Raw genomic sequence first — 25,545 nt, forward strand, 5'->3', positions numbered from 1 at the left:
CCGGGACCTCGCTGGTGCTGGTTTTGTTCTTAACCCCGATTTTAAAAACCTCTCTTCTCTCGGAGGACGCACGTTTTGGGGCAGGGGAAGGGATGGTGTTAAAACCATGCCCCCCTCCCCCAAATCCCCCGTGCGGGTTTGGTACCGGAGGAAAATGTTTTATGGTTCTTTTTTTTCTTTATAAGAAAGCTGAAGTGACTCCACAACTGCACAACTCCCCTCCTTCCCGCCCCCAGCTCGGTGCTGAGGGGGGCGGGGGGGCTCGGCCGACCTTTATATATATATTTTTGGGGGAAAAAGGAGAGGGATTTGGCCCTTCATACTTGAACGTTTTTTTCTAGCGGTGTATTTATTGTGTGCTGAGGCGCGGGGCGTGAGTACAGAGAAGCCCCCGGGCTCAGACGGCAGCTCTTGATTTTCCTGAAAGCCCCCCCCCAGCACCTTCGCCCCCCTCCAGCCGCCTTTCCCCCGCCCCCAGGAGGCCGAGACGGCCTCCGCATTGGGGTGAAAAAGGGGGAAATCGGGTTTATTGACGGAGGGGGAGAGGGGCAGGCAAGCGCTGGGGCTACCTGGCCCTGGGACCGCGGCGCATTTGGCCGGTGTGGTACAGAGAAGCCGGCTTGTTTACCTGCCCGTCCCGGGGGGCCGGTGCCCCCAGAAGTGCCTTGGTGGGGTGGGGGTGCTGGTGGGGGGCTTTCTCCTCTTTTTTTTTTTTTTTTTTTCTCCTTTCTTTTAATATTTTTCTGGAGGTTTTATTACATTTGTTTCGGTTTCACCAACTCCAAAAGAAAGAAACTAAAGAAATCTCAATAAAAAGTGCTGGGTTCGACCATCCCTGCCTCAAATGCCACCCGCTGGGGGGAGGAAACTGAGGCACGGGGGGGTGTGGGCTTAAAAAAACTGAGTTTATTGGGGGCTGCTCAGAGCTCGGGCCCCCCCTGCCCCTCCCCGCCGCCCTCGGGCCGAGCCTCCTCTTCCTCACCGCGCCAGTTGGCGAAGGCCACCTCCTGCGCCAGCTGCTCCAGGGGCGGCCGGCCCAGCGCCAGGTTGCGGAGGGAGATGGAGGTCATCAGGGCGCTGCGAGGGTTTGGGGGGGTCAGTAATAGGGCGGGGGGGGAGAGGAGTGGGGGGGAGGTGATTTTGGGGGCTCACCTGCGGCGGAAGAGGTAGTACTTCTTGCGGAGGAAGCGGTGGAGGCGCTGGGCCAGGCTGGCTTCCCGGCGCCGGCTCTGCTCCTCCAGCCGCCGCTGCCGCCGCAGGAACGTGGTCACCACCGGGTCGGCCACGGCCCCCGCTGCCAGCGGCTCCCCCAGGATGGGCCGCAGCTCGGGGGGCAGCGGCTCCTTCTCTGTGGGGACCGGAGAGGGGTGAGCTGGGGGGGGTGGGGGTGTCCCCGCCACCCCCAGCCCCAGCGCTCACCGGTGCCGTTGCGCACCCGCTCCCGCAGCTCCTGCAGCCGCGTCAGGTTCCTCTCCAGCGCCAGCGCGGTGGTGTTGACGTAGAGGTACATGTAGCAGGAGGGCTCCGCCGACACCGTGTGCACCTTGTGGTACTGCCCCGCCGGCAGCTGGGCGGGAGGGGGCCATCAGCCCCCCCCTTGGGCATCCCCCCCAAAGTCCCCTGCGTGTTGTGTGCCCCCCCCCCCCCCCCCAGGACCTCACCTGCAGCCCCTCGCCCTCCCGCAGGGAGCGGTTGCGGTGCTGCTCCACCAGCTCCACCAGCACCTCTCCCCGCAGCACCCGCAGGCTGGTGTTACCCAGGTCCTCGCTGACAAAATTCTCCAGGTGCAGACCTGGGGGCACACACGCACATTAAAAAAAAAGGGGTGCAGTGCCCCCCGAGGGTGGGCACCCCCCCCGAGACCCAGTGGATCCCCCCCTGTCCCCGTACCGGGGAAGTCGGCGATGAAGACGGCCTCGGTGTGCCCGTCCAGCCGGCTCTCCAGCTCCTGCAGCCGCTCCCGCCAGGGCGACAGCTCCAGCAGCAGCGGCAGCAGCCAGGGCGTGGGGCTCCACGGGGACCACGGCGCCCGCACCAGGTCCACCCGTGGGTCCACCAGCCTGCGGGGAACGGGGGCCGTCAGCACCCCGCCGTGCACCCGTCCCCCCCCCCGCCCCCCAAAACCGGGCGTGTGTCCGTCCGTCCGTCCCCCCCAAACCTCTGCTGGAAGCGGTCGTTGATGGAGACCCAGACGTCGAAGTAGATCTGGGGCTGGGAGATGTTGTAGCGGGGCAGGAGGCGGCTCAGGCAGGTCGAGTATTGCTTCAGCATGTCCGCGTGGTCCTTCCAGCGCCGGCTCTGCGTGAACACCTGCCCGGGGGGGGGGGTCCCCTGGCTGTGACGGTGACGGGGACACCCCGTGTCGTGTCCCCCCCCCGCCCCGGGGTCCCTGCTCACCCCCGGTTTGAGGTAGCCCACCTCCCCGGTGAGCCCGTCCCGGTAGGTGATCTTGACGTGCTGGTGGAAGCGGGAGTGAACCATCATGTCCCAGGAGTAACCGTACAGGCCGTTGGTCCAGTTGTTGTAGCCCTGGGGGGGGACACACACACACACCAGGGGACAACAGTGTCCCCACCCCATGGTGACAAGGAGGGGACGGGGACCCCTGCATCCCCCCCTCCTTCATCCCCTGTATCATCCCCCTCCCGTGGCGGGTAACCCTGTGACCCCCCCATGCTTGTGTCCCCCCCCCAGCACTGTCCCCATGCGCCCACGAGTGTGTCCCCCCCTTACCCTGTGCCCCCAAGTGTCGTCATGTCCCCCCCCGCTAACATGCCCCCAGCACTGCCCTCACCCCAAGCTCCCCTTGGCACTGCCCCCAGCAGCCCCCTTTACCACCATGCCCCCTCCAGCATCCCCCAGCACCAAGTGTCCTTTCCCTCCCCCCGTGTCCCCAAAAATACCCCCACATCCCCCAAAATACCCCCATGTCCAAAAAATACCCCGTCTCAAAAAATGCCCCCGCATCCCCAAAAATACACCTGTCCCCAAAAATGCCACCCCATCTCCAAAAAGAACCCCCATGTCCCCAAAAATACCCCCATGTCCAAAAATACCCATGTCCCCAAAAATAACCCCGTGTCCCCAAAAATGCCCCCACATCCCCCAAAATACCCCCACATCCTCAAAATACCCGTATCCCCAAAAATGCCCCCCGCATTCCCAAAAAGAACCCCCGTGTCCCCAAAAATGCCCCCACATCCCCAAAAATACCCCCATGTCCAAAAAATGCCCCCGTGTCCCCAAAACGACCCCCGTCCCCAAAAATGCCCCCACATCTCCAAAAATACCCCCATGTCCAAAAAATGCCCCCCATCTCTAAAAATGCCCTCACGTCCCCAAGAATGCCCCCCACCTCCCCAAAAATGCCTCCATGTCCAAAAAAATGCCCCCACGTCCCCAAAAATACCCCTCGCCCCCCAAACGCCCCCTCCTGCCCCCTCCGAGCCCCCCCGAGCCCCCACCTGGGTGATGAAGTGGGAGTAGGGCAGGAAGAACTGCTCCAGCACGTAGAGGAGGGTGAAGGCGGCAGCCAGATGCTGGCGAGGCCGAAGGCCCCCGCGCCCCCCGCGCCCCCCGTAGTGGCAGTCGGGGCTGGGCTGGGGGGGCCGGGTGTGGGGCAGGACCCCCCGCAGCCAGGGCGGGCAGCGGGCGCAGAGGCGCCGGGGCCAGCTGGGGTGGCAGAAGAGGCCGCTGGTGGCCAGCATGGTGTAGGGGAACATGCCTGGGGACGGCAGCCCTCAGGGACCCCCGCGCGGGGCCGGGGACCCCCAGCGCCGCGGGGAGGCCCTGCCCCGGATGGGGGGGCTCTGGGGGGTGCCCTGCCCAGGGTGGGGGTGTTTGGGGGGTGTCTGGGTGCTCCTGCCCAGGGTGGGGGTGTTTGGGGGGGGGTCTGGGTGCCCCTGCCCAGGCTCAGGGTGTTTTGGGGGGTCTGGGTGCTCCTGCCCAGGGTGGGGGTGTTTGGGGGGGGTCTGGGTGCTCCTGCCCAGGCTCAGGGTGTTTTGGAGGGGGCCCTGAGGATGCCCCTGACCAGGCTGGGGGTGTTTTTGGGGGGGTCTGAGAGTGCCCCTGCCCAGGCTCAGGGTGTTTTGGGGGGGGGTCTGGGTGCCCCTGCCCAGGCTCAGGGTGTTTTGGGGGGGGGTCTGGGTGGCCCTGCCCAGGCTCAGGGTGTTTTGGGGGGGTCTGGGTGCCCCTGCCCAGGCTCAGGGTGTTTTGGGGGTCTGAGGGTGCCCTGCCAAAGCTAGGGGTGCTTTTGGGGGGTTGGAGGGTGCCCGGGTGCCCCTGTCCAGGCTCGGGGTGTTTAGGGGGTCCTGAGGGTGCCCTGCCCAGGCTGGGGGTATTTGGGGGTGCCCTGCCCAGGCTCAGGGTATTTTGGGGGGGGGTCCTGAGGGTGCCCTACCCAGGCTGGAGGTGTTTTGGGGGTGCCCTGCCCAGGGTAGGGGTGTTTTGGGAGGGTGCCCGGGTGCCCCTGCCCAGGCTGGGGGTGTTCTGGGGGTCTGAGGGTGCCCTGCCCAGGCTGGGGGTGCTCTGGGGGGGGTGGGAAGGGTGCCGTGTGTCCCGTGCCCCCTCCCGCGTCTCACCGATGCTGAAGAGCTGGGAGTTCATGCAGTGGAAGTAGGTGACGAAGACGAGGGCGAGGGGCCGGGTGGCGTCGAAGAAGAGGAGGAAGCCGGCGGAGAGGTCGAGCACCAGCCCCCCCCCGTGCACCACCAGCAGCCTGGTCATCTCCTCCGACAGCACCAGCCTGCAGGGGGGGTCACCCTCGTCATCCTCGCCCCGACCCCGTCACCCCCCTCGTCACCCTCCTCATCCTCGCCCCGACCCCGTCACCCTCCTCATCCTCACCCCGACCCCATCACCCCCCTCGTCACCCTCCTCATCCTCGCCCCGACCCTGTCACCCTCCTCATCCTCACCCCGACCCTGTCACCCCCCTCGTCACCCTCCTCATCCTCACCCGACCCCGTCACCCCCCTCATCACCCTCCTCATCCTCACCCAACCCCGTCACCCCCCTCGTCACCCTCCTCATCCTCACCCGACCCCGTCACCCCCCTCGTCACCCTCCTCATCCTCACCTGAAGGGCGCGAAGAGCCAGTGGCGGGCGAGGGAGCCCATGGAGTAGCCCCCCACCCAGTCGGCGTCCAGCTTCTTCAGCCCCGCGATGAAGTAGACGATGAAGACCTGGGGGGCAGGGGGTGAGAGGGGGTCCCGGAGGGGACCCAGGCCTGCGGGGCGGGGGACAGGGGACCCCGGCGTCCGGGCGCCCACCTGGGCGCGCAGCAGGGTGTAGTTCCACAGCGGCACGTGGGCGTTCCTCTTCTGGGGACGGAAGAGCCCGTCCAGGGACCTGTGGGGACGCGGGGGGGACCCCCAGAGAAAGGGGGTGACCGGCCCGCCGTTGTCGGTGCCACCACCCCACGGGGGATCCTGGGGTCCGTGGAACCCGTGGGGACCCCCCGCTGCCAGCTGGGACACTGGGGTCCGCACCGCCCCACGGGGACCCTGGTGCCGCAGGGGACACCGGGACCCGTGCCAGCCCCTGGGGACGCCGAGCCACGGGCACCCCGGCGCAGCGGGGGATCCCTCTGCCACCCCGCAGGCACCCAGCACCGCCGGCGACGCCGGAGCCCGTGCCACCCCACGGAGGACACCGGGGACTGTGCCGCCCCACGGCTGACCCAACGCCACGGTGACCTCGGCGCCTTGCGGGACCCGGTGCCACCCATCTCACCCCATACCCCAAAAATACCCCCATGTCCCCCAAAATACCCCCATGTCCCCCCAAATGCCCCTCGCGTTCCCAAAACGACCCCGTCCCCAAAAATGCCTCCCACGTCCCCAAAATACCCCATGTCCAAAAAGATACCCCCATGTCCCCAAAAATGTCCCCCACGTCCCCAAATAGAACACCCACATTCCCCAAAATACCCCCCACGTCCCCAAAATCCCCCACGCTCCCCAAAATCCTCCCACGTCCAAAAAATCACCCCGTCTCAAAAAATGCTCCCCATATCCCCAAAAATGCCTCCATGTCCAAAAAAATCCCCCCCGCGTCCCCCAAAATCCCCCCATGTCCAAAAAATACCCCCGTCTCAAAAAATGCTCCCCACATCCCCAGAAATGGCCCCATGTCCAAAAAATATCCCCAGGTCCCCCAAAATCCCCCCGCGTGCCCCCAAAATCCTCCCGCGTGCCCCCAAAATCCTCCCATGTCCCCCAAAATCCCCCCACGTCCCCCAAAATCCCCCGCGTGCCCCCAAAATCCCCCCGCCTCCAAACAGCCCTCCCCAGAAGGGGCACCCCGTGCCTCGGAGGACCCCGGTTGCGCCCGGGGCGCGGTGCCCACCCGTAGCGGTCGGCGCCCAGCAGCGCCAGCTGGAAGGCCAGCAGCCCGTACAGGTAGGAGTGGTTGTTCCAGGAGGTCTTGTCCAGCAGCAGCACGTACCAGTACGGCCCCAGGAAGGCGGCGCAGCTCAGCCGGTAGCAGCACCCCGCCATGATGCCCAGCGCCCCTGCGGGCACCGCAGCCGCCCCGTCCCCGGCCCCGTTCCCGGCCCCGGCCCCCCGCGGCCGTGCCAGCTCCTCCCGGCGCCACGGCGGGGACGGTGCCCGTCTCGGTGCCCGTCCCGGTGCCCGTCCCTCTCTGCCGTCCTGGTACCCGTCTCGGGGCCGTCCCCCATCCTTCCCCGGTTCCGTCCCCGGGCCCTGTCCCCGGGCCCATCCCGGTGCCCAGCCCCGTCCCAGTCCCACTCCCCGTGTCTCAGTGCCAGTGCCCATGTCCCACTCCCCGTGTCCCAGTCCCCGTGTCCCAGCCCCAGTCCTGCTCCCACTCCCTGTGTCCCCGTGCCAGTCCCCACGTCCCTGTCCCACTCCCACTCCCCATGTCCCAGTGACAGTGCCTGTGTCCCAGTCCCACTCCCCGTGTCCCAGTCCCCGTGTCCCAGCCCCACCCCCCGTGTCCCAGCCCCAGTCCTGCTCCCACTCCCTGTGTCCCCGTGCCAGTCCCCATGTCCCTGTCCCACTCCCACTCCCCGTGTCCCAGTGACAGTGCCTGTGTCCCAGTCCCACTCCCCCTGTCCCACCCCCGTGTCCCAGCCCCACTCCCAGTGCCCATCCCTGTCCCACTCCAGTGCCACTCCCCACGGTGGCTCCTGTCCCCATCCCACCCCCGTCTCTGTCCCAGTGCCACCCGCCCGTGCGCATGTCGGTGCCCGTCCCCCTTTGCCATCCCGGTATCCGCCCCAGGGACCCGTCCCGGTGCCACCCCCCGCTCGTCCCCATCCTTCCCCCCCCGCTCCCCACCGCCATCCCCGTACCCAGGAACATGGCGGCGTAGAGCAGGTACATCCAGTCCAGGGGCAGGGGCCGCAGGAAGGGCAGCAGCGGGAAGCGGCACACCTCCAGCCCGTCCAGGAACCGCTGGTCCAGGTGGCCCAGGCCCCGCTCCTGGGGCACGTCCAGCGCCATCAGCAGCCCTGCGGGCGGGGGCGGTGAGCGGAGCGGGCCGGGCCCCCGGGGAGCCGGGCGGGCACTGACCCCCGCCGCGCCCGGCCTCCGCGCTGGCGCGGACGTGTCAGGGCCCGGGCGCCGGCGTGCGCCCGGTGCCTGGGTGCCCCCCAAGTGCCTGGGTCCCCCCAAATGCCTGGGTGCCCTCCGGGTGCATGGGTGCCCCCGGGACCCCTGGGTCCCCCCCCAAATGCCTGGGTGCCCCCCAAATGCCTGGGTCCCCCCAAATGCCTGGGTCCCCCTGGGACGCCTGGGTCCCCCCAAATGCCTGGGTGCCCTCCAGATGCACGGGTACCCCTGGGTGCCCCCAAATGCCTGGGTGCCCCCCAAAGGCCTGGGTGCCCCCCAAAGGCCTGGGTGCCCCCCAAGTGCCTGGGTCCCCCTGGCACGCCTGGGTCCCCCCAAATGCCTGGGTGCCCCCCAAAGGCCTGGGTGCCCCTGGGTCCCCCCCCAAATGCCTGGGTGCCCCCCAAGTGCCTGGGTGCCCTCCGGGTGCATGGGTGCCCCTGGGACCCCTGGGTGCCCCCAAATGCCTGGGTCCCCCAAATGCCTGGGTGCCCCCCAAATGCCTGGGTGCCCCTCGGTCCCCCCCCAAATGCCTGGGTGCCTCCCAAGTGCCTGGGTGCCCTCCGGGTGCATGGGTGCCCCCGGGACCCCTGGGTGCCCCCAAATGCCTGGGTCCCCCAAATGCCTGGGTGCCCCCAAATGCCTGGGTGCCCCTCGGTCCCCCCAAATGCCTGGGTGCCTCCCAAGTGCCTGGGTGCCCTCCGGGTGCATGGGTGCCCCGGGACCCCTGGGTCCCCCCAAATGCCTGGGTGCCCCCAAAGGCCTGGGTGCCCCTGGGTCCCCCCAAATGCCTGGGTGCCCCCAAGTGCCTGGGTGCCCTCCGGGTGCATGGGTGCCCCGGGACCCCTGGGTCCCCCCCAAATGCCTGGGTGCCCCCAAATGCCTGGGTGCCCCTCGGTCCCCCCAAATGCCTGGGTGCCCCCCAAGTGCCTGGGTGCCCTCCGGGTGCATGGGTGCCCCCGGGACCCCTGGGTCCCCCCCCAAATGCCTGGGTGCCCCCAAATGCCTGGGTGCCCCTCGGTCCCCCCAAATGCCTGGGTGCCCCCAAGTGCCTGGGTGCCCTCCGGGTGCATGGGTGCCCCTGGGACCCCTGGGTCCCCCCAAATGCCTGGGTGCCCCCAAATGCCTGGGTGCCCCTCGGTCCCCCCAAATGCCTGGGTGCCCCCAAGTGCCTGGGTGCCCTCCGGGTGCATGGGTGCCCCTGGGACCCCTGGGTCCCCCCAAATGCCTGGGTGCCCCCCAAATGCCTGGGTCCCCCTGGGATGTCTGGGTCCCCCCAAATGCCTGGGTGCCCTCCAGATGCACGGGTACCCCTGGGACCCCTGGGTGCCCCCAAATGCCTGGGTGCCCCCCAAAGGCCTGGGTGCCCCTGGGACCCCTGGGTCCCCCCAAGTGCCTGGGTGCCCTCCGGGTGCATGGGTGCCCCTGGGTGCCCCCAAATGCCTGGGTCCCCCTGGGACACCTGGGTGCCCCCAAATGCCTGGGTGCCCCCCAAATGCCTGGGTCCCCCTGGGACGCCTGGGTCCCCCCCCAAATGCCTGGGTGCCCCTGGGACCCCTGGGTGCCCCCAAATGCCTGGGTGCCCTCCGGGTGCCTGGGTGCCCCCCCGGCTCCCCATCCGCCCTCCCGAAGCCCCCGAGCCCCCCGGTGCCCCCCAGCCCCCGGCCCCGCTCACCGAAGGCGGCCCGGAAGGCGCCCAGCGCGGCGGGGTCGGCCGGCCGGTGCAGCAGCCGGACGAAGCGGTGCCACCGCGCCAGGTCCCGCAGCTCGAAGCCCAGCAGGCGCCGGGCCAGGCCGGGGCCGGTACCGGGCTCCTCGGGGCGGGGGGGGCCCGGGTCCCGCCCCCCCGCCTCCCCCCGCTCCCGCCGCCTCCGCCGCGCCGGCCCTGCAGCGGGGTCGGGGGTCAGAGGTCAGGGGGCGGGGGGCACCGAGCCCCCCCCCCCCCGCCCCGGCCCGTCCCCTCCGCCGCCGCCGCCGCCGCCGCCGCCATCGCTACGGCCCCGCCCCCTCGCGCCACGGCACGGGGCGCGGCCGCCAATCGCCACCGCCCTGGCGCGAGGGGCGGGGGGCGCGCCTCACCCCCTCCCCGTCCGGCCCCTATCGCCCCCTGACCCCGCCGTCGCCCCTGACCCCGCCGCGACCCCTGACCCCGCCGTCACCTCCCCCGGCCCCGCCGCGACCCCCGACCCCGCCCCCGGCCCCGCCGCTCCCGGAAGCCCCGCGCGGGGCGGGGTCAGGGGCCGCGAGGGCAGCGGGAGCCGAGCGGAGCGGGTCCGGGCATGGTGGGGCCTGGGGCGCGTCTGGGGGCGGCCCTGGGGCGCCTATGGGGCGCCTGGGGGGGTCTGGGGCGCCTATGGGGCGCATATGGGGCACGTGGGGGGTGCTCGGGGAAGTGCCCGTGGGGCGCCTGGCAGGTGCTTGGGGGGTTATGGGGCGCCTCTGGGGTGCCTGGGGGGGGCTGGGGTATGTGTGGGGTGCATATAGGGTGCTTGAGGAAGCGCCCAGGGTGCCTGTGGCGTGCTTGGGGAGCGCGCGTGGGGTCTGGGGTGCATATGGGGTGCATATGGGGTGCTTGGGGCGCGTATGGGGTGTGTCCGGGGTGTGTGCAGGTGCCCGGGGTGCCTATACGTTGCTTGGGGAAGTGCCTGGGGTGCGTATAGGGTGCTTGGCGGGTGCTCGGGGTGGACATGGGGCGCCTATGGGGTCCTTGGGGGTGTATATGGGATGCCTGAGGTGCTGGGGGGGGCCCAGGGGTGCCTATGGGGTGCTTGGGGTGCCTATAGGGTGCTTCAGAGCTGCCTGGGCATCATATAGGGTGCTTGGCAGGTGCTTGGGGTGGATGTGGGTTGCCTGTGGGGTGCTCGGGGGTGGATATGGGGTGCCTATGGGGTGCTTGGGGGGTGGATACGGGGTGCCTATGGGGTGCTTAGGGAGAGCATACGGGGTGCCTATGGGGTGCTCGGGGGGTGGATGTGGGGTGCCTATGGGGTGCTGGGGGGGTGCCAGGGTCTATGTGGGGCACTTGGGGGTACGCCCAGGGTACATACGGGGCGCCTGGGGGGTGCCAGGGCAGGTATGGGGCGGGGGAGGGTGTCGGGGTCCCTATGGGGTGCTGGGGTGCCACCCACTGCCCCCCTAACACCTGCCCCATGGCACCGTGCAGGCAGCGGTGCAGGCAGCACGGCGGGCAGTGTCGTGGGCAGCGGTGCGGGCAGCATGGCGGGCAGCAGCGCGGGCAGCGGTGTGGGCAGTGGCGCAGGCAGCGGCGCAGGCAGCGGTGCAGGCAGCGGCGCAGGCCGCGGTGCAGGCAGCGGTGCAGGCAGCGGCGCAGGCAGCGTGGCGGGCAGCGGTGCGGGCAGCGGGCGCGTGCGGGCGCTACAGGAGGAGGTGGAAGGCGTCAAATCCATCATGAGCCGGAACGTGGAGCGGATCCTGGCGCGGGGCGAGAACCTCGAGCAGCTCCACAGCAAGAGCCAGGACCTGGAGGCCACCGTGAGGGCGGGGGCGTCCCCGGGGCGGGCAGCGGGTCCCCAGGGCGGGCGCGGGGTCCCCGAGGTGGGCACAGGGTCCCCAGGGCGGGCGCGGGGTCCCCGAGGTGGGCACAGGGTCCCCAGGGCAGGCGCGGGGTCCCCGAGGTGGGCACAGGGTCCCCGAGGTGGCACAGGGTCCCCAAGGTGGGCACAGGGTCCCTCAGGTAGCACAGAGTCACCAGGGTGGGATACAGGGTCCCCAGGGCGGGTGCGGGGTCACCGAGATGGCACAGGGTCCCCAGGGCGGGCGCGGGGCTCCTGAGGTGGCACAGGGTCCCCAGGGCGGGCGCGGGGTCACCGAGGTGGCACGAGGGTCCCTGAGTGGCACAGGGCCCTCAGGGTGAGTACAGGGTCCCCAAGTTGGGCACAGGTCCCCAAGGTGGCACAAGGTCCCCAAGGTGGGCACAGGGCTCCTGAGGTGGCACAGGGTCCCCAAGGTGGCACAAGGTCCCCAAGGTGGGCACAGGGTCCCCAGGGGACTCCAGGACTGGGGACACCAGGTCCCCTGGGGTGGCACCAGGTCCTCAGACTGGCACGGGGACCCGGGGGGGACACACAGGGCTGTGGGACACCGGGTCCCCAAGGGTGGCAGGGGTGTCCCCAGGGTGGTGGCAGGGATGTCCCCAAGGGTGGCAGTGGTGGTCCCCAAGGGTGGCAGGGGTGTCCCCAGGGTGGTGGCAGGGGTGGTCCCCAAGGGTGGCAGGGGTGTCCCCAAAGGTGGCAGGGGTGTCCCCAAGGGTGGCAGGGGTGTCCCCAGGGTGGTGGCAGGGATGTCCCCAAGGGTGGCAGTGGTGGTCCCAGGGTGGTGGCAGGGATGTCCCCAAGGGTGGCAGGGGTGGTCCCCAAGGGTGGCAGGGGTGTCCCCAGGGTGGCAGGGGTGTCCCCAAGGGTGGCAGGGGTGTCCCCAGGGTGGCAGGGGTGTCCCCGCGTCCCCCCTGAGCGGTGTCCCCGCAGTCGGAGCACTTCAAGACGACGTCACAGAAGATGGCCCGCCGGTACTGGTGGAAGAACGTGAAGCTGCTCGTCATCCTCGGCCTCGTGGGTGCCATCGTCCTCGTCCTCATCATCCTCCTGGCCACCGGCACCATCCCCACCTAGAGCCCCCCGCGTCCCCGCGGGGACCCCCCGTGTCCCCCCGCGCGTCCCCGGGGAATACAGGGGTGATGACGAGCCGTGTGGGGCTGGGGGCCTGTGTGTGCCGGGGGGGCGGCGGGGACACATGGGGACGTGGGTGGGGACGGGCGGCGCAGGGCCGGGAGCGGTGCCAGGCGGGCGGCTGGCACCGGGGAACAAAGGGCGCAGTGTGGTGGCACTGCCACCCCCGCGGAAGGCGGGGCAGGGGCTGTGGGGACGTGGGGGCCCGGGGACCCAGGTATGGGGGGTCTGGGGGGACGTGGGGGCCCTGGGGGCCCAGGGAAGGGGGGTCTGGGGGACGTGGGGGCCCGGGGAGAACCCGGAGCTGCAGGGACCTGGGAGTCCCCACATCTGGGGGGCCGGGGGCTTGAGTGGGGGGTCCTGGGGTCCCACATCTGCAGGGTGTGGGGCCATGGGGGGCCCTGGGGACCCATTTATGGGGGGGCACGGGGGACATGGGGGGCCCTGGGGACCCATTTATGGGAGGAGGGGCACGGGGGCCCTGAGGACCCATTTATGGGGGGGCCATGGGGGCCCTGGGGACCCATTTATGGGGGGGCACATGGGGGCCCTGGGGACCCGGGTATGGGAGGTTCTTGGGGAGCTGGCGCTGGGGGTCTGGGGACATGGGGGGACACCCACGGCTGGGGGGCTGTGGGGCACCCACGGCTGGGCGGTTCTGGGGACGGGGGGCCTTGGGGACCCCCAGCTGGGGGCTGCGGGGACCCGCGGGGCTGGGGGGTCCCGGGGACCCGCGTCTGCGGGGCCGGGGTGTCCGGGGGTCCCCCACACCCGGGGGGCCGGGGACACCCACGCGGGGGCCGGGGGGCCGGGGAGGGGACACCGGGCCCCGCTCTGTGGCCCCGGGGACACTCGGGGGGGGGGCGGTCCCGGTCTCTCCCGTCGGGGGCGGCCGCTGGGGCCCGGGGCGGGACGGGGACGGGGACGGGGACGGGGACGGGCGCTGCGGTACCGGCACCGACCCGGGCACCGAGCCCGGTACCGGCACCGACCCCGCGGGATCATGGTGAGCGCCCGCGGCTCCGCCGCCGCTTTCGCTTTCGCTTCCCGGGGGGGGGCGGGCCGGGACCGGGACCGGGACGTGGGCGGGGGGAGACACGGGACCCCCCGGGGCTCGGGGACCCCCCGGTCCCGGCCCGCCCCCCCGGGCTCTTCCTGCTGGCGGGAGGGACGCGGCCCCAGCCGGGGGGGCCCGCGTGGGACTTTCCGTGTCCCCGTGTTCCGGCCCTGCGTGTCCCCCGGTGCCCCGGGATGCTCGCGTGCCCCGGCCCCGCCACCCCCTGTGCCCCGGCCCCGCCGTGCCCCTGTCCCCACGGTCCCCGTGCGCCCCAGCCGTGGGTGCCCCCGCGCCCTGTCCCCGTGGTCCCTGTCTGCCCCGGCCCCGCGGTGGCCCTGTCCCCGTGGTCCCGGTGTGTCCCGTGGTCCCCGCGTCCCCAGGTCCTCCTGGGCTCCTGTCCCCGGGGTCCCCATGGTGCCACTTCGCCGGGGTCCCCACGTGCCCGTGTCCCCATGGTGCCACTTCCCCGGGGTACCCTTGTCCCCACGGTCCCCATAGTCCCTGGGTCCCCGTGGTCCCCACGTGCCCCTTCCCCGCGGTGCCCATGTCCCCGTGGTCCCCATGTGCCCCCTTCTCACAGTGCCCTTGTCCCCACCGTGTCCCTTCTCTGGGGTTCTCTTGTCCCCATGGTCGCTGTGTCCCCATGGTCCCCTATGTCCCCGTGTGCCCCTTCCCTGCAGTGCCATTGTCCCTATGGTCCCCGTGTCCCCATGGTCCCCTGTGTCCCCATGGTCCCCATGTCCCTATTGTCCCCCTACATCCCCATGGTCCCCTGTGTCCCCATGGTCCCCTATGTCCCTGTTGTCCCCCTACGTCCCCATGGTCCCCTACGTCCCCACGGTCCCTATGTCCCTGTTGTCCCCCTACGTCCCCATGGTCCCCATGCCCCTATTGTCCCCTATGTCCCCATGGTCCCCATGCCCCTATTGTCCCCTACGTCCCCATGGTCCCTACGTCCCCATGGTCCCTATGTCCCCATGGTCCCCATGTCCCTATTGTCCCCTACGTCCCCATGGTCCCCTATGTCCCCATGGTCCCTGTGTCCCTATTGTCTCCCTATGTCCCCATGGTCCCCTATGTCCCCATGGTCCCCATGTCCCTATTGTCCCCCTACGTCCCCATGGTCCCCTACGTCCCCATGGTCCCTATGTCCCCACGGTCCCCGTGTCCCTATTGTCCCCTACATCCCCATGGTCCCCTATGTCCCCATGGTCCCCTATGCCCCTATTGTCCCCTACATCCCCATGGTCCCCTATGTCCCCATGGTCCCCTATGTCCCTATTGTCCCCCTACGTCCCCATGGTCCCCTATGTCCCCATGGTCCCTATGTCCCCATGGTTCCCATGTCCCTATTGTCCCCCTACGTCCCCATGGTCCCCTACGTCCCCATGGTCCCCGTGTCCCTGTTGTCCCCCTATGTCCCCATGGTCCCCGTGTCCCCAAGGTCTCCTTGTCCCCGTGGTCCCCATGTGCCCCTTCCCCGCGGTGCCCGCGTCCCCGGTGTCCCCACGCGCGTCCCCCGTCCCCAGGCGGGGCTGGCGCGGTGCCAGCGCGAGGCAGAGGAGGTGGCGGAGCTGATGAAGCAGAACCTCACCCGGGCGCTGGAGCGGGACGGGCGCCTCAGCGACCTCGACACCCGGGCCCAGGAGCTGCGCGCCATGGTGGGCACCTATAGGGACATATAGCCCCGGGGACACGCATAGAGCTCTGGGGGACACTGCAGGGACGTACAGCCGCAGGGGGGACACACTATAGGGACATATAGCCCCTGGGGACACACTATGGGGACATATAGCCCCTGGGGGGACACGCTATGGGGACATATAGCCCTGGGGACACACTATAGGGACATATAGCCCCTGGGGGGACACGCTATGGGGACATATAGCCCTGGGGACACACTATAGGGACATATAGCCCCTGGGGGGACACGCTATGGGGACATATAGCCCCTGGGGACACACACACACAGAGCCCTGAGGGACACTATAGGGACATAAAGCCCTGGGGACACACTATAGGGATATATAGCCCCTGGGGGGACATGCTATGGGGACATATAGCTCTGGGGACACACTATGGGGACATATAGTCCTGGGGACACGCTATAGGGACATACAGCCCTTGGGGGGACACACTATAGGGACATATAGCCCCTGGGGGGACACGCTATGGGGACATATAGCCCCTGGGGGGACACATTATAGAGACATATAGTCCTGGGGACACTATAGGGACATATAGCCCCTGGGGGGACACATTATAGAGACATATAGTCCTGGGGACACTATAGGGACATATAGCCCCTGGGGGGACACGCTATGGGGACATATAGCCCCTGGGGGGACACTATAGGGACATATAGCCCCTGGGGGGACACGCTATGGGGACATATAGCCCTGGGGACACACTATAGGGACATATAGCCTTGGGGGACACTATAGGGACATACAGCCCTTGGGGGGACACACTATAGGGACATATAGCCCTGGGGGGACACTATAGGGACATATAGCCTCTGGGGGACACACACACAGAGCCCACGGAGACACTGTAGGGACATATAGCCCCTGGGGGGACACACTATAGGGACATACAGCCCCAGGGACACACACACACACAGAGCCCTCAGGGACACTATAGGGACATATAGCCCCAAGGGTGCACACACACACACAGAGGCCTGGGGGACACTATAGGGAGATACAGCCCCTGGGAGGCACATCTTATAGGAACATATAGCCCCAGGAACACACACACACACACAGAGCCCACGGGGATACCATAGGCACGTATAGCCCCAAGGGGGACACGCTATAGGGACATATAGCCCCAGACACGCACATGGACACACATACACACACACAGCCCATGGGGACACTATAGGAACATATAGCCCCTGGGGGGGAGACTACAATAGGGACATATAGCCCTGGGGTCGCACACACACAGAGTCCTGGGGGGACATTATAGGGACACATAGCTCTAGGGGGGACACTCTATAGGGACATATAGCCCTGGGGGACACACGCTATAGGAGGATAGAACCCCAAGGGACACTATAGGAATATACAGCCCTGGAGGGGGGGGTGGGCACAGCCCTAAGGGACACACACAATAGGGACATATAGCCCTGGGGGACACTACAGGGCCATATAGCCCTGGGGAACACTATAGGGACATACAGCCCCAGGGGACACATACTATAGGGACATATAGCCCTGGGGACACACACTACAGGGCCATATAGCCCTGGGGAACACTATAGGGACATACAGCCCCAGGGGACACATACTATAGGGACATATAGCCCTGGGGACACACACTACAGGGCCATATAACCCCTGGGGAACACTATAGGGACATACAGCCCCAGGGGACACATACTATAGGGACATATAGCCCTGGGGACACACACTACAGGGCCATATAGCCCTGGGGAACACTATAGGGACATACAGCCCCAGGGGACACGTACTATAGGGCCATATAGCCCTGGTGGACACTATAGGGACATACAGCCCCAGGGGACACATACTATAGGGACATATAGCCCTGGGGGATGCTATAGGGACATACAGCCCTGGGGACACACACTACAGGGCCATATAGCCCTGGGGAACACTATAGGGACATACAGCCCCAGGGGACACGTACTATAGGGCCATATAGCCCTGGTGGACACTATAGGGACATACAGCCCCAGGGGACACATACTATAGGGACATATAGCCCTGGGGGACACTATAGGGACATATAGCCCTGGGGACACACACTACAGGGCCATATAGCCCTGGGGAACACTATAGGGACATACAGCCCCAGGGGACACGTACTATAGGGACATATAGCCCTGGGGACACACACTATAGGGCCATATAACCCCAGGGGACACATACTATAGGGACATATAGCCCTGGGGGACACTATAGGGACATACAGCCCTGGGGACACACACTACAGGGCCATATAGCCCTGGGGAACACTATAGGGACATACAGCCCCGGGGGGGGGTTGGTGGCTTGGGGACACAGACAGTATAGGGCCATATAGGCCTGGGGGAAGGAACGTGGCGGGGGAAAGCGCTATAGGGACGTACGGCCCGGAGGGGGTGCTATAGGGCCTGCTGCCCTATAGCACCCCCCTCCGGGCCGTACGTCCCTATAGTGCCCCCCCCCGCCACTCTAGGCCTATACGGCCTGCGGGGGTACCCTATAGATCCCCGGCGTCCCCGCAGGGCGAAGCCTTCACCCGCAACACCCGGGCGGTGGCGCGGCAGCAGCGCAGGGGACACCGACGCTGGCGCCTGGCGGCCATCGGCCTCGCCGCCCTCCTCCTCCTCCTCCTCGCCCTCGGCCTGGCCCTGTGGCTGTCGCGGCCACCCCCTGCCACCGTCACCGGCCCCCGTGGGACCCCCCCCGGCGGGGAGCCAGCGCCCGGCCCCTCGGGGAGCCTGCCAGGGTTTGGGGAGACCCTACAATAACAAACCCGAGGGATCTGTTTTGGGGAGACCCTACAATAAATCAGAGACAGGGCTTGTTTTGGGGAGACCCTACAATAACAAACTGGGGGGTCCTGTTTTGGGGAGACCCTACAATAACAAACCCGAGGGATCTGTTTTGGGGAGACCCTACAATAACAAACCCCAGGGACCACCCCTGGGGACACCCGGTCTTGTCCCCAGGTGCCACCAGCCCGGGGCGGGGGAGGGCAGGGGGTGCTGTGGCCCTGCCACCGAGACGGGGGGACCTGGGCGGGGACCCGGGGGACACGATGGCACCCGGGGAGGGGAGAGGATGGGGGGGGGGGTCCCTGGGGACACGGCACCCTTTGTCACCCGCGGGGCGGGGGGGGGCACCCACGGCGGTGGGGCCGTGACGCGGCGACACGGCGCGGTCCCTGCCCCGTGCCTCAGTTTCCCCAGGCAGAGCCGGACACCGGAGCCTCGCAGCACCTTTACTGTCACCCGGCAGCAGCTGGCACCCGTCCCCGGGGTGGTGACAGTGTCCCTGGGGCGGTGGTGACAGTGTCCCCGGGGGCGGTGGCGGTGGCAGCGTCACCCCGTCCCTCGGCGCTTGCTGAGCTCGTCCTGCACGCGCTGGCAGAGGGCCCGGCGCAGGGCGGGCTCCAGCGGGCTCCGGGCGCACACCCGCCGCGTCACCTCCTCCGCGCTGTCCCCCTGCGGCACCCTGTCACCTGCCCTGCCCCACGGCGGCACCCACCCCCACCCAGGGGGGCATCCCAGGGGGGCTGGCACCCACCGGGACCCCGCTGCGCCCCACGGCACCCCTCCGCCCCACAGCACCCCTCCGCCCCACGGCAGCACCCTCACCCCCCCACTTCACCCCAGGGGGGCAGGCACCCACCAGGCCCCCACTGCGCCCCACGGCAGCACCCCTCCGCCCCATGGCAGCACCCTCACCCCCCCACTTCACCCGAGGGGGGCAGGCACCCACCGGGCCCCTGCTGAGCCCCATGGCACCCCTCCACCCCACGGCACCCCTCCACCCCACGGCAGCACCCTCACCCCCCACTTCACCCCAGGGGGCAGGCACCCACCGGGCGCCGCTGCGCCCCACGGCACCCACCCGCCCCACAGCACCCCTCCGCCCCACGGCAGCACCCTCACCCCCCACTTCACCCCAGGGGGCAGGCACCCACCGGGCCCCACTGCGCCCCACGGCACCCACCCGCCCCACAGCACCCCTCTGCCCCACGGCAGCACCCTGACCCGCCCCACTTCACCCCAGGGGGGCAGGCACCCACCGGGCCCCTGCTGCGCCCCACGGCAGCACCCGTCCGCCCCATGGCAGCACCCTCACCCCCACTTCACCCCAGGGGGCAGGCACCCACCGGGCCCCCGCTGAGCCCCATGGCACCCCTCCACCCCACGGCACCCCTCCACCCCACGGCAGCACCCTCACCCCCCCCACTTCACCCCAGGGGGGCAGGCACCCACCGGGCGCCGCTGCGCCCCATGGCACCCACCCGCCCCACAGCACCCCTCCGCCCCACGGCAGCACCCTCACCCCCCACTTCACCCCAGGGGGCAGGCACCCACCGGGCCCCACTGCGCCCCACGGCACCCACCCGCCCCACAGCACCCCTCTGCCCCACGGCAGCACCCTCACCCCCCACTTCACCCCAGGGGGCAGGCACCCACCGGGCCCCGCTGCGCCCCACAGCAGCACCCCTCCGCCCCACGGCACCCCTCTGCCCCACGGTGGCACCCACCCCCACCCAGGGGGGCAGGCACCCACCGGGCCCCGCTGCGCCCCACGGCAGCACCCCTCCGCCCCACGGCAGCACCCTCACCCCCCCACTTCACCCCAGGGGGCCAGGCACCCACCCGGCCCCGCTGCGCCCCACGGCACCCACCCGCGCCCATGGGTGCCCCTCCTCTCGCACCCCCCGGGGGTCCCCACCTGGTGCACGATGACGGCGGTGACGCGCCCGTCGTCCCCCTCGTACTCCAGGCAGAAGAGCCGGGGCCCGCGGGCGTCGCTGGGGGGGGGCCCCGGGCTGGCGTCGCCCCCGGGACCCCCTGCGGCGCCCGCACCCTCAGGGGGCTGCCAGCGCCCCCCGACCCCCCCGGGGCGCCCCCTGCCCACCCGTGGGTGCTCCCACCCAGGGGTTCCCCCCATCCCCCCATCCCAGGGTGCCCCCCAACCCCACCCCCAGGGGTGCCCCCACCCCTTGGGGCCCCACCCCCTTGGGGGCCCCCCCCATCCCCGTGTCTCCCTGGGGTCCCCCCATTTCCCCCATCCCAGGGTGCCCCCGACCCCCCTGGGCGCGACCCCCCCGCTCCCTGCCCACCCGTGGGTGCTCCCACCCAGGGGTGCCCCCATCCCCCATCCCCCATCCCAGGGTGCCCCCGTGTCCCCACCCACCCTGGGGTCCCCCAACCCCCCGGGGTGCCCCCCATCCCCGCGTCTCCCTCGGGTGCCCCCGTGTCCCCACCCACCCTGGGGTCCCCCATTTCCCCCATCCTAGGGTGCCCCCAACCCCCGGGGTGCCCCCATCCCCATCGCCCCCTTGGGTGCCCCCCCGCTCCCCTGCCCACCCGTGGGTGCTCCCACCCAGGGGTTCCCCCATGCCCCCCATCCCAGGGTGCCCCCAACCCCACCCCCAGGGGTGCCCCTACCCCTTGGGGCCCCACCCCCTTGGGGGGCCCCCATCCCCATGTCTCCCTGGGGTCCTCCCCATTTCCCCCATCCCAGGGTGCCCCCGACCCCCCGGGCGCCCCCCCCCCCACTCCCCTGCCCACCCGTGGGTGCTCCCACCCAGGGGTGCCCCCCATCCCCCCATCCCAGGGTGCCCCCGTGTCCCCACCCACCCTGGGGTCCCCCCGACCCCCCGGGGTGCCCCCCACCCCGCGTCTCCCTCGGGTGCCCCCACCCCCGCTCACCGGGCCGCCGGGGCCGGTACACCTGCTGGTCGGGGCGGCGGGGCCGGGGGGGGGTCGGGGTAAGCCGGCCCCGCGCCCGCCCCCGCGCCTGCCGCACCGCCCCCTCGGAGGCGTCCCTGCGCACCGGGGGGACACCGGGGGGTTACCGGGGGGGGGGACCGAGGATGTCGCAGGGGGGGCCCGGGGCCGCGCTGACCGGGGACTGGGGGGGGGGGTGTCCCCGGGAGGCCCCGGGCCGGTTCAGGGCCCCGCCGGTGCCGGTACCTGGCGATCTGGTTACGGCGGATGTGCCGCACGAAGCCGTGGCTCATATCGAGCCGCCCGCCCGGCCGGCAGCGCCAGCTCGCGGCCGCCTCCATCGGCCGCCGTCGCCACCGGGGCCGGCCTGCGGGGGAAGGGGAGGGCCGCGGGCGAGGCTGCCCCGCCGGTAACGGGACGCGGTCCCTTTAAAAGCCCCGCCGGCCGCCGCGGGCCCGGCGCGCATGCGCCAGGGAGGGGGCGCCGCACTGCGCAGGCGCAGAAGAGGCGTTGCCCGCCCCGGTGGCTGCGCACATGCGCAGTAGGACGCCGCCGCAGCGGAGCGGCCGGCTGGACGATTGCACATGCGCACGGAAGCCGGCGTCGCGCTTCTGCGCATGCGCAGTCATCCTCTCTGCACGGTCTGACCCCGCCCCCTCTGTCGCGCCTGCGCGGTGCCGCCGCCGCGCCTGCGCAGTGGGCGGGATGTCGAGCCGCGGGAAGCGGGAGCGGGAGCGGGAGGCCCGGGCGGCCCCGCGGGGCGCGGGCGGCGGCGGCTCCTCCTCCTCCTCCTCCTCCTCATCGCGGGGCTCGTCGCGGAGCCGCCGGGAGGGGGAGGCGGAGCGGTCCCGGGGGCGGCGGGAGGCGGAGCGGGACCGCGGGCGGCGGGAGGCGGCGGAGCCGGGCCTGGCCCTCCCGCTCCCGGTGGATCCCGCCCGTATCAAGCGGGAGCCGGGCACCGGTACCGGCTCCTGGGGGGGCTCCGCCACCCCCACCCCCACCGGCCCGGTGCGGGTCAAGCGTGAGCGTGAGCCTGATGGCGACTCCGATCCTGAGCCCGAGCCGACCGGTGGGGACCGGGACTGCGGGGGCTGCGGGGGTGGGGGCGGGACCGAGTCTACGGGGGCGCCGGGGCGGCGGCGGTGGGGTACCGGCGTGTGGGGGGCGTTGGGGTGTACGGGGGGCACCGGGGCCGGTCCTGGGGGTCCCGGGCTTAGGTCTGGGGAGGGGGGGAGGCACCGGGGGGAACCGGGGCTCAGCCCCGGGGTGCTCAATGGCGGGGGGGGCATTTGCTCCATCTCTGCTACAAGGCGTCATCCTTGACCCCCTCCGCTAACGAGCCCTCCCCCCGCAGTGCGCTACGGCCGTTTCGACCCCGAGGACCAGCGCAGCCGGCACTGCCCCTACCTGGACACCATCAACAAGTGAGCAGAGGGGGACGGGTCACGGCGCTTTGGGGTCCCCCGGGGGCCCCCCTTCCTGGGGGTCCCCCTGTCCCTGGGGGTCCCCCCCCGGCCCACCCGCAGCTCTGTCCCCATCCCAGGAGCGTCCTGGACTTTGATTTCGAGAAGCTCTGCTCCATCTCGCTGTCCCACATCAACGTCTACGCCTGCCTCGTCTGCGGGAAGTACTTCCAGGGTGAGCCCCCCCCCTCGCCCGGGGACCGGGGTGCTGCTGGGGGGGACACAGGGACCCTCGGGGTGGGCAGAAGCAGCCCTGGGTGCGGGTGGGGAATCGCTTCTGTCCCATCTCCACCTTCTCATGGCTTTTCCAGCGCTCCTCTCTCGGGACCCGAGGCTCCCCGTGACTCCCCCCCACCTCCCCCTGGAGCCCCCCTCCCCGTGCCCCCCACCTTGACCCCCCCATCCTCTCCCCCACAGGCCGAGGGCTGAAGTCCCACGCCTACATCCACAGCGTCCAGTTCAGCCACCACGTCTTCCTCAACCTCCACACCCTCAAGTTTTACTGCCTCCCCGACAACTACGAGATCATCGATTCCTCGCTGGAGGACATCACGGTGCGCTGGGGGGGAGGGGAGGGGGGGTTCACCTTCGTGTCTCCCCCACCGCCACCTTTTCCGACGCCGTTTCCCTCCCGCAGTACGTGCTGAAGCCCACCTTCACCGCGCAGCAGATCACCAACCTGGACAAGCAGGCCAAGCTCTCCCGCGCCTACGACGGCACCACGTACCTGCCCGGCATCGTGGGGCTCAACAACATCAAAGCCAACGACTACGCCAACGCCGTCCTTCAGGTATCACCGGCGGGGGGGGGGGCTCCAGGCTTCGTTTTTGGGATGAAAACCCCCCAAAATCCCCCCCTCGAGGCTGGCGGGGATGCTTCCCGGTTCCTCTCCCACAGGCTTTATCCAACGTGCCGCCGTTGAGGAATTATTTTTTGGAGGAGGAGAACTACAAGAGCATCCAGCGCCCGCCCGGGGACATCATGTTCCTGCTGGTGCAGCGCTTCGGGGAGCTGATGCGGAAGCTGTGGAACCCCCGAAACTTCAAAGCGCACGTCTCGCCCCACGAGATGCTGCAGGCCGTGGTCCTCTGCAGCAAGAAGAACTTCCAGATCACCAAGCAAGGTGAGGAGCAGGATGGAACGGGGCGGGGAAGGCACCGGACCCGGCCTCCCTGGTTCTGATTTACCCTCTGGTTTGTAGGGGACGGGGTGGACTTCCTCTCCTGGTTCCTGAACGCGCTGCACTCGGCCCTGGGCGGCACGAAGAAGAAGAAGAAGAGTGAGCACAAGGCGATGAAGGCCCCGTATTCCCTTGGGGCACCCCCTCGGGTGACGCTCCTCATCCCTGGTCCCCCACCAACGTTTTTCTGTCCCCGCAGCCATCGTCACCGACGTCTTCCAGGGCTCCATGCGCATCTTCACCAAAAAACTGCCTCACCCGGATCTGGTGAGTACGTGGAGGGGCAGAGCAGGGGGGTTTCTTGCCCCCGTGGCGGTCTACAAGCCCCCGCTCTGAGCCCCGTGTCCCGCAGCCGGCCGAGGAGAAGGCGCAGCTCCTGCAGAACAGCGAGTACCAGGAGATGATGGTGGAATCCACCTTCATGTACCTGACCTTGGACCTTCCCACCGCCCCGCTCTACAAGGACGAGAAGGAGCAGCTCATCATCCCCCAGGTCCCCCTCTTCAGCATTTTGGCCAAGTTCAACGGTGCCACCGAGAAGGAGTACAAGACCTACAAGGAGAACTTTCTCAAGCGCTTCCAGCTCACCAAGCTGCCTCCCTACCTCATCTTCTGCATCAAGCGCTTCACCAAGAACAACTTCTTTGTGGAGAAGAACCCCACCATCGTCAACTTCCCCATCACGTGAGTGGTGAAGACCCCTGGGCGGGCGCTTGGGGTCCCCATCTCCCTTCCCCTGCGCCCCGTCGGGGGTTTGAAAGCATCTGGAGGAGTTTGTGAGCGTCCGAGGGGGGGGTTGTAGGCGTCCGAGGGGGGTTGTAGGCGTCCGAGGGGGGTTGTAGGCGTCCGAGGGGGGTTGTAGGCGTCCGAGGGGGTTGTAGGCGTCCGAGGGGGGTTGTAGGCGTCCGAGGGGGTTATGGGCGTCCGAGGGGGTTATGGGCGTCCGAGGGGGGGTTGTAGGCATCCGAGGGGGGTTGTAGGCATCCGAGGGGGGTTGTAGGCGTCCGAGAGGGGGTTGTAGGCGTCCGAGAGGGGGTTGTAGGCGTCCGAGGGGGGTTGTAGGCGTCCGAGGGGGGTTGTAGGCGTCCGAGGGGGGTTATGGGCATTTAAGGGGGAGTTGGAAGCACCTAGGAGGGGTTTGGAAGCATCGGGGGGGTTGGAAGCATCTGGGGGGGTTGGAAACATTTAGGGGGGTATAGAAGCATCTGGGGGGGATTGGAGGCATCCAGCAAGGGTTTGTAAGCCCCTGGGGGAGGTTTGGGAGCATAAATGAGGGGGTCGTGAGCATCTAGAGAGGTTTTGTGGGTGGCGCAGGGGTTCCTCCGAGGTTCTGGGTGCTGGTGACCCCCAGCTGCGGGGTGTCGGGTGCTCGGGGGCGTCCCACAGGAACGTGGACCTGCGGGAGTACCTGTCGGAGGAGGTGCAGGCGGCGCACGCCAACACCACCTACGACCTCATCGCCAACATCGTGCACGACGGGAAACCCTCCGAGGGCTCTTACCGCATCCACGTGCTGCACCACGTGAGTGTCCCTCGTCCCCGGGGTGGGGGGGGGGTGGCAGGGCGGGTGACCCCCCCCTCCCGGCGTCACCTCTGTCCCCTCCCGTCCCCTCGCAGGGCACCGGGAAGTGGTACGAGCTGCAGGACCTGCAGGTGACCGACATCTTGCCGCAGATGATCACCCTCTCGGAGGCCTACATCCAGGTGAGGGGCTTCGGTGACAGCAAGGGGGGGGTCCCAGGGGACGCTTGTCACCCCCCACCCCCCCCAAAATGTCCCCTCGCCCTCCCCTGACCCCTCCCACCCTGCTCTGCCGCAGATCTGGAAGCGGCGCGAGGAGGACGAGACGAACCAACAAGGCGCCTGAGCCCCTCGGGGTTGCCCGTTCCCCCCCCACCCCGGGAGCACCCGCAGCCCCCCGGGAGCACCCGCAGCCCCCCCCGCCCCCAATTAAATAACGCCCCTTGTATTTTTGTAAACGTTTTCCGTCTCTCCTCTTCTTTGGGCGCCGCGGGGCGGATCCTGGTTTTCGCAGCTTCTGAGAGGTGTGAAAACCAACTTGCTTTCCGAGAAAGCTGCCCCCCACACCCCGTCACCCCCCCCCGCACCCCGTCACCCCCCCCGCACCCCAAAACGCCCCAAATAATTGGGGAAACTGAG

At 69.3% G+C, this 25,545-nt stretch overlaps 5 protein-coding genes across 7 annotated transcripts; 3 read left to right on the top strand and 2 right to left on the bottom strand.

Moving 5' to 3' along the window:
• Positions 1 to 247: 247 nt before the first annotated feature.
• On the bottom strand, positions 248 to 9,383 carry GGCX (gamma-glutamyl carboxylase). The gene is made up of 14 exons (XM_072846038.1): positions 9,250 to 9,383; positions 7,319 to 7,477; positions 6,349 to 6,514; positions 5,271 to 5,349; positions 5,077 to 5,183; positions 4,581 to 4,744; positions 3,465 to 3,724; positions 2,398 to 2,529; positions 2,159 to 2,310; positions 1,891 to 2,060; positions 1,662 to 1,792; positions 1,420 to 1,567; positions 1,153 to 1,348; positions 248 to 1,077 (listed from the first exon to the last, which is right to left on the bottom strand). The coding sequence occupies exons 2-14, from the start codon at positions 7,467 to 7,469 to the stop codon at positions 921 to 923; spliced, it is 2,013 nt and encodes a 670-aa protein (XP_072702139.1). The 5' UTR covers positions 7,470 to 7,477; positions 9,250 to 9,383; the 3' UTR covers positions 248 to 920.
• Positions 9,384 to 9,679: 296 nt separating this feature from the next.
• Positions 9,680 to 12,274, top strand: VAMP8 (vesicle associated membrane protein 8). Of its 2 annotated transcripts, none has more exons than XM_072846044.1 (3): positions 9,680 to 9,845; positions 10,738 to 11,066; positions 12,059 to 12,274. In XM_072846044.1, the coding sequence occupies exons 2-3, from the start codon at positions 10,791 to 10,793 to the stop codon at positions 12,200 to 12,202; spliced, it is 420 nt and encodes a 139-aa protein (XP_072702145.1). In that variant the 5' UTR covers positions 9,680 to 9,845; positions 10,738 to 10,790; the 3' UTR covers positions 12,203 to 12,274. The 2 variants fall into 2 exon arrangements, with proteins under 2 accessions (XP_072702145.1, XP_072702144.1); XM_072846043.1 differs by having other exon boundaries at positions 9,681 to 9,856.
• A 905-nt stretch (positions 12,275 to 13,179) lies between these two features.
• VAMP5 (vesicle associated membrane protein 5) lies at positions 13,180 to 17,949 on the top strand. Its single transcript, XM_072846045.1, has 3 exons — positions 13,180 to 13,265; positions 14,846 to 14,977; positions 17,554 to 17,949. Exons 1-3 carry the CDS (start codon positions 13,263 to 13,265, stop codon positions 17,797 to 17,799), a joined length of 381 nt encoding a protein of 126 aa, XP_072702146.1. The 5' UTR covers positions 13,180 to 13,262; the 3' UTR covers positions 17,800 to 17,949.
• A 309-nt stretch (positions 17,950 to 18,258) lies between these two features.
• On the bottom strand, positions 18,259 to 21,225 carry C25H2orf68 (chromosome 25 C2orf68 homolog). 2 transcript variants are annotated; one of them, XM_072846042.1, is made up of 5 exons: positions 20,989 to 21,225; positions 20,725 to 20,840; positions 19,742 to 19,860; positions 18,352 to 18,495; positions 18,259 to 18,307 (listed from the first exon to the last, which is right to left on the bottom strand). In XM_072846042.1, exons 1-4 carry the CDS (start codon positions 21,081 to 21,083, stop codon positions 18,373 to 18,375), a joined length of 453 nt encoding a protein of 150 aa, XP_072702143.1. In that variant the 5' UTR covers positions 21,084 to 21,225; the 3' UTR covers positions 18,259 to 18,307; positions 18,352 to 18,372. The 2 variants fall into 2 exon arrangements, with proteins under 2 accessions (XP_072702143.1, XP_072702141.1); XM_072846040.1 differs by having other exon boundaries at positions 18,259 to 18,495.
• Positions 21,226 to 21,424: 199 nt separating this feature from the next.
• Positions 21,425 to 25,368, top strand: USP39 (ubiquitin specific peptidase 39). The gene is made up of 12 exons (XM_072846064.1): positions 21,425 to 21,811; positions 22,097 to 22,166; positions 22,286 to 22,380; positions 22,623 to 22,759; positions 22,843 to 22,995; positions 23,103 to 23,328; positions 23,407 to 23,484; positions 23,585 to 23,652; positions 23,738 to 24,069; positions 24,772 to 24,907; positions 25,003 to 25,089; positions 25,205 to 25,368. Exons 1-12 carry the CDS (start codon positions 21,448 to 21,450, stop codon positions 25,250 to 25,252), a joined length of 1,794 nt encoding a protein of 597 aa, XP_072702165.1. The 5' UTR covers positions 21,425 to 21,447; the 3' UTR covers positions 25,253 to 25,368.
• The last annotated feature ends 177 nt before the right edge of the window (positions 25,369 to 25,545 follow it).

This window comes from Ciconia boyciana, chromosome 25, assembly GCF_034638445.1.
Source record: "Ciconia boyciana chromosome 25, ASM3463844v1, whole genome shotgun sequence".
NCBI lineage: Eukaryota > Metazoa > Chordata > Aves > Ciconiiformes > Ciconiidae > Ciconia > Ciconia boyciana.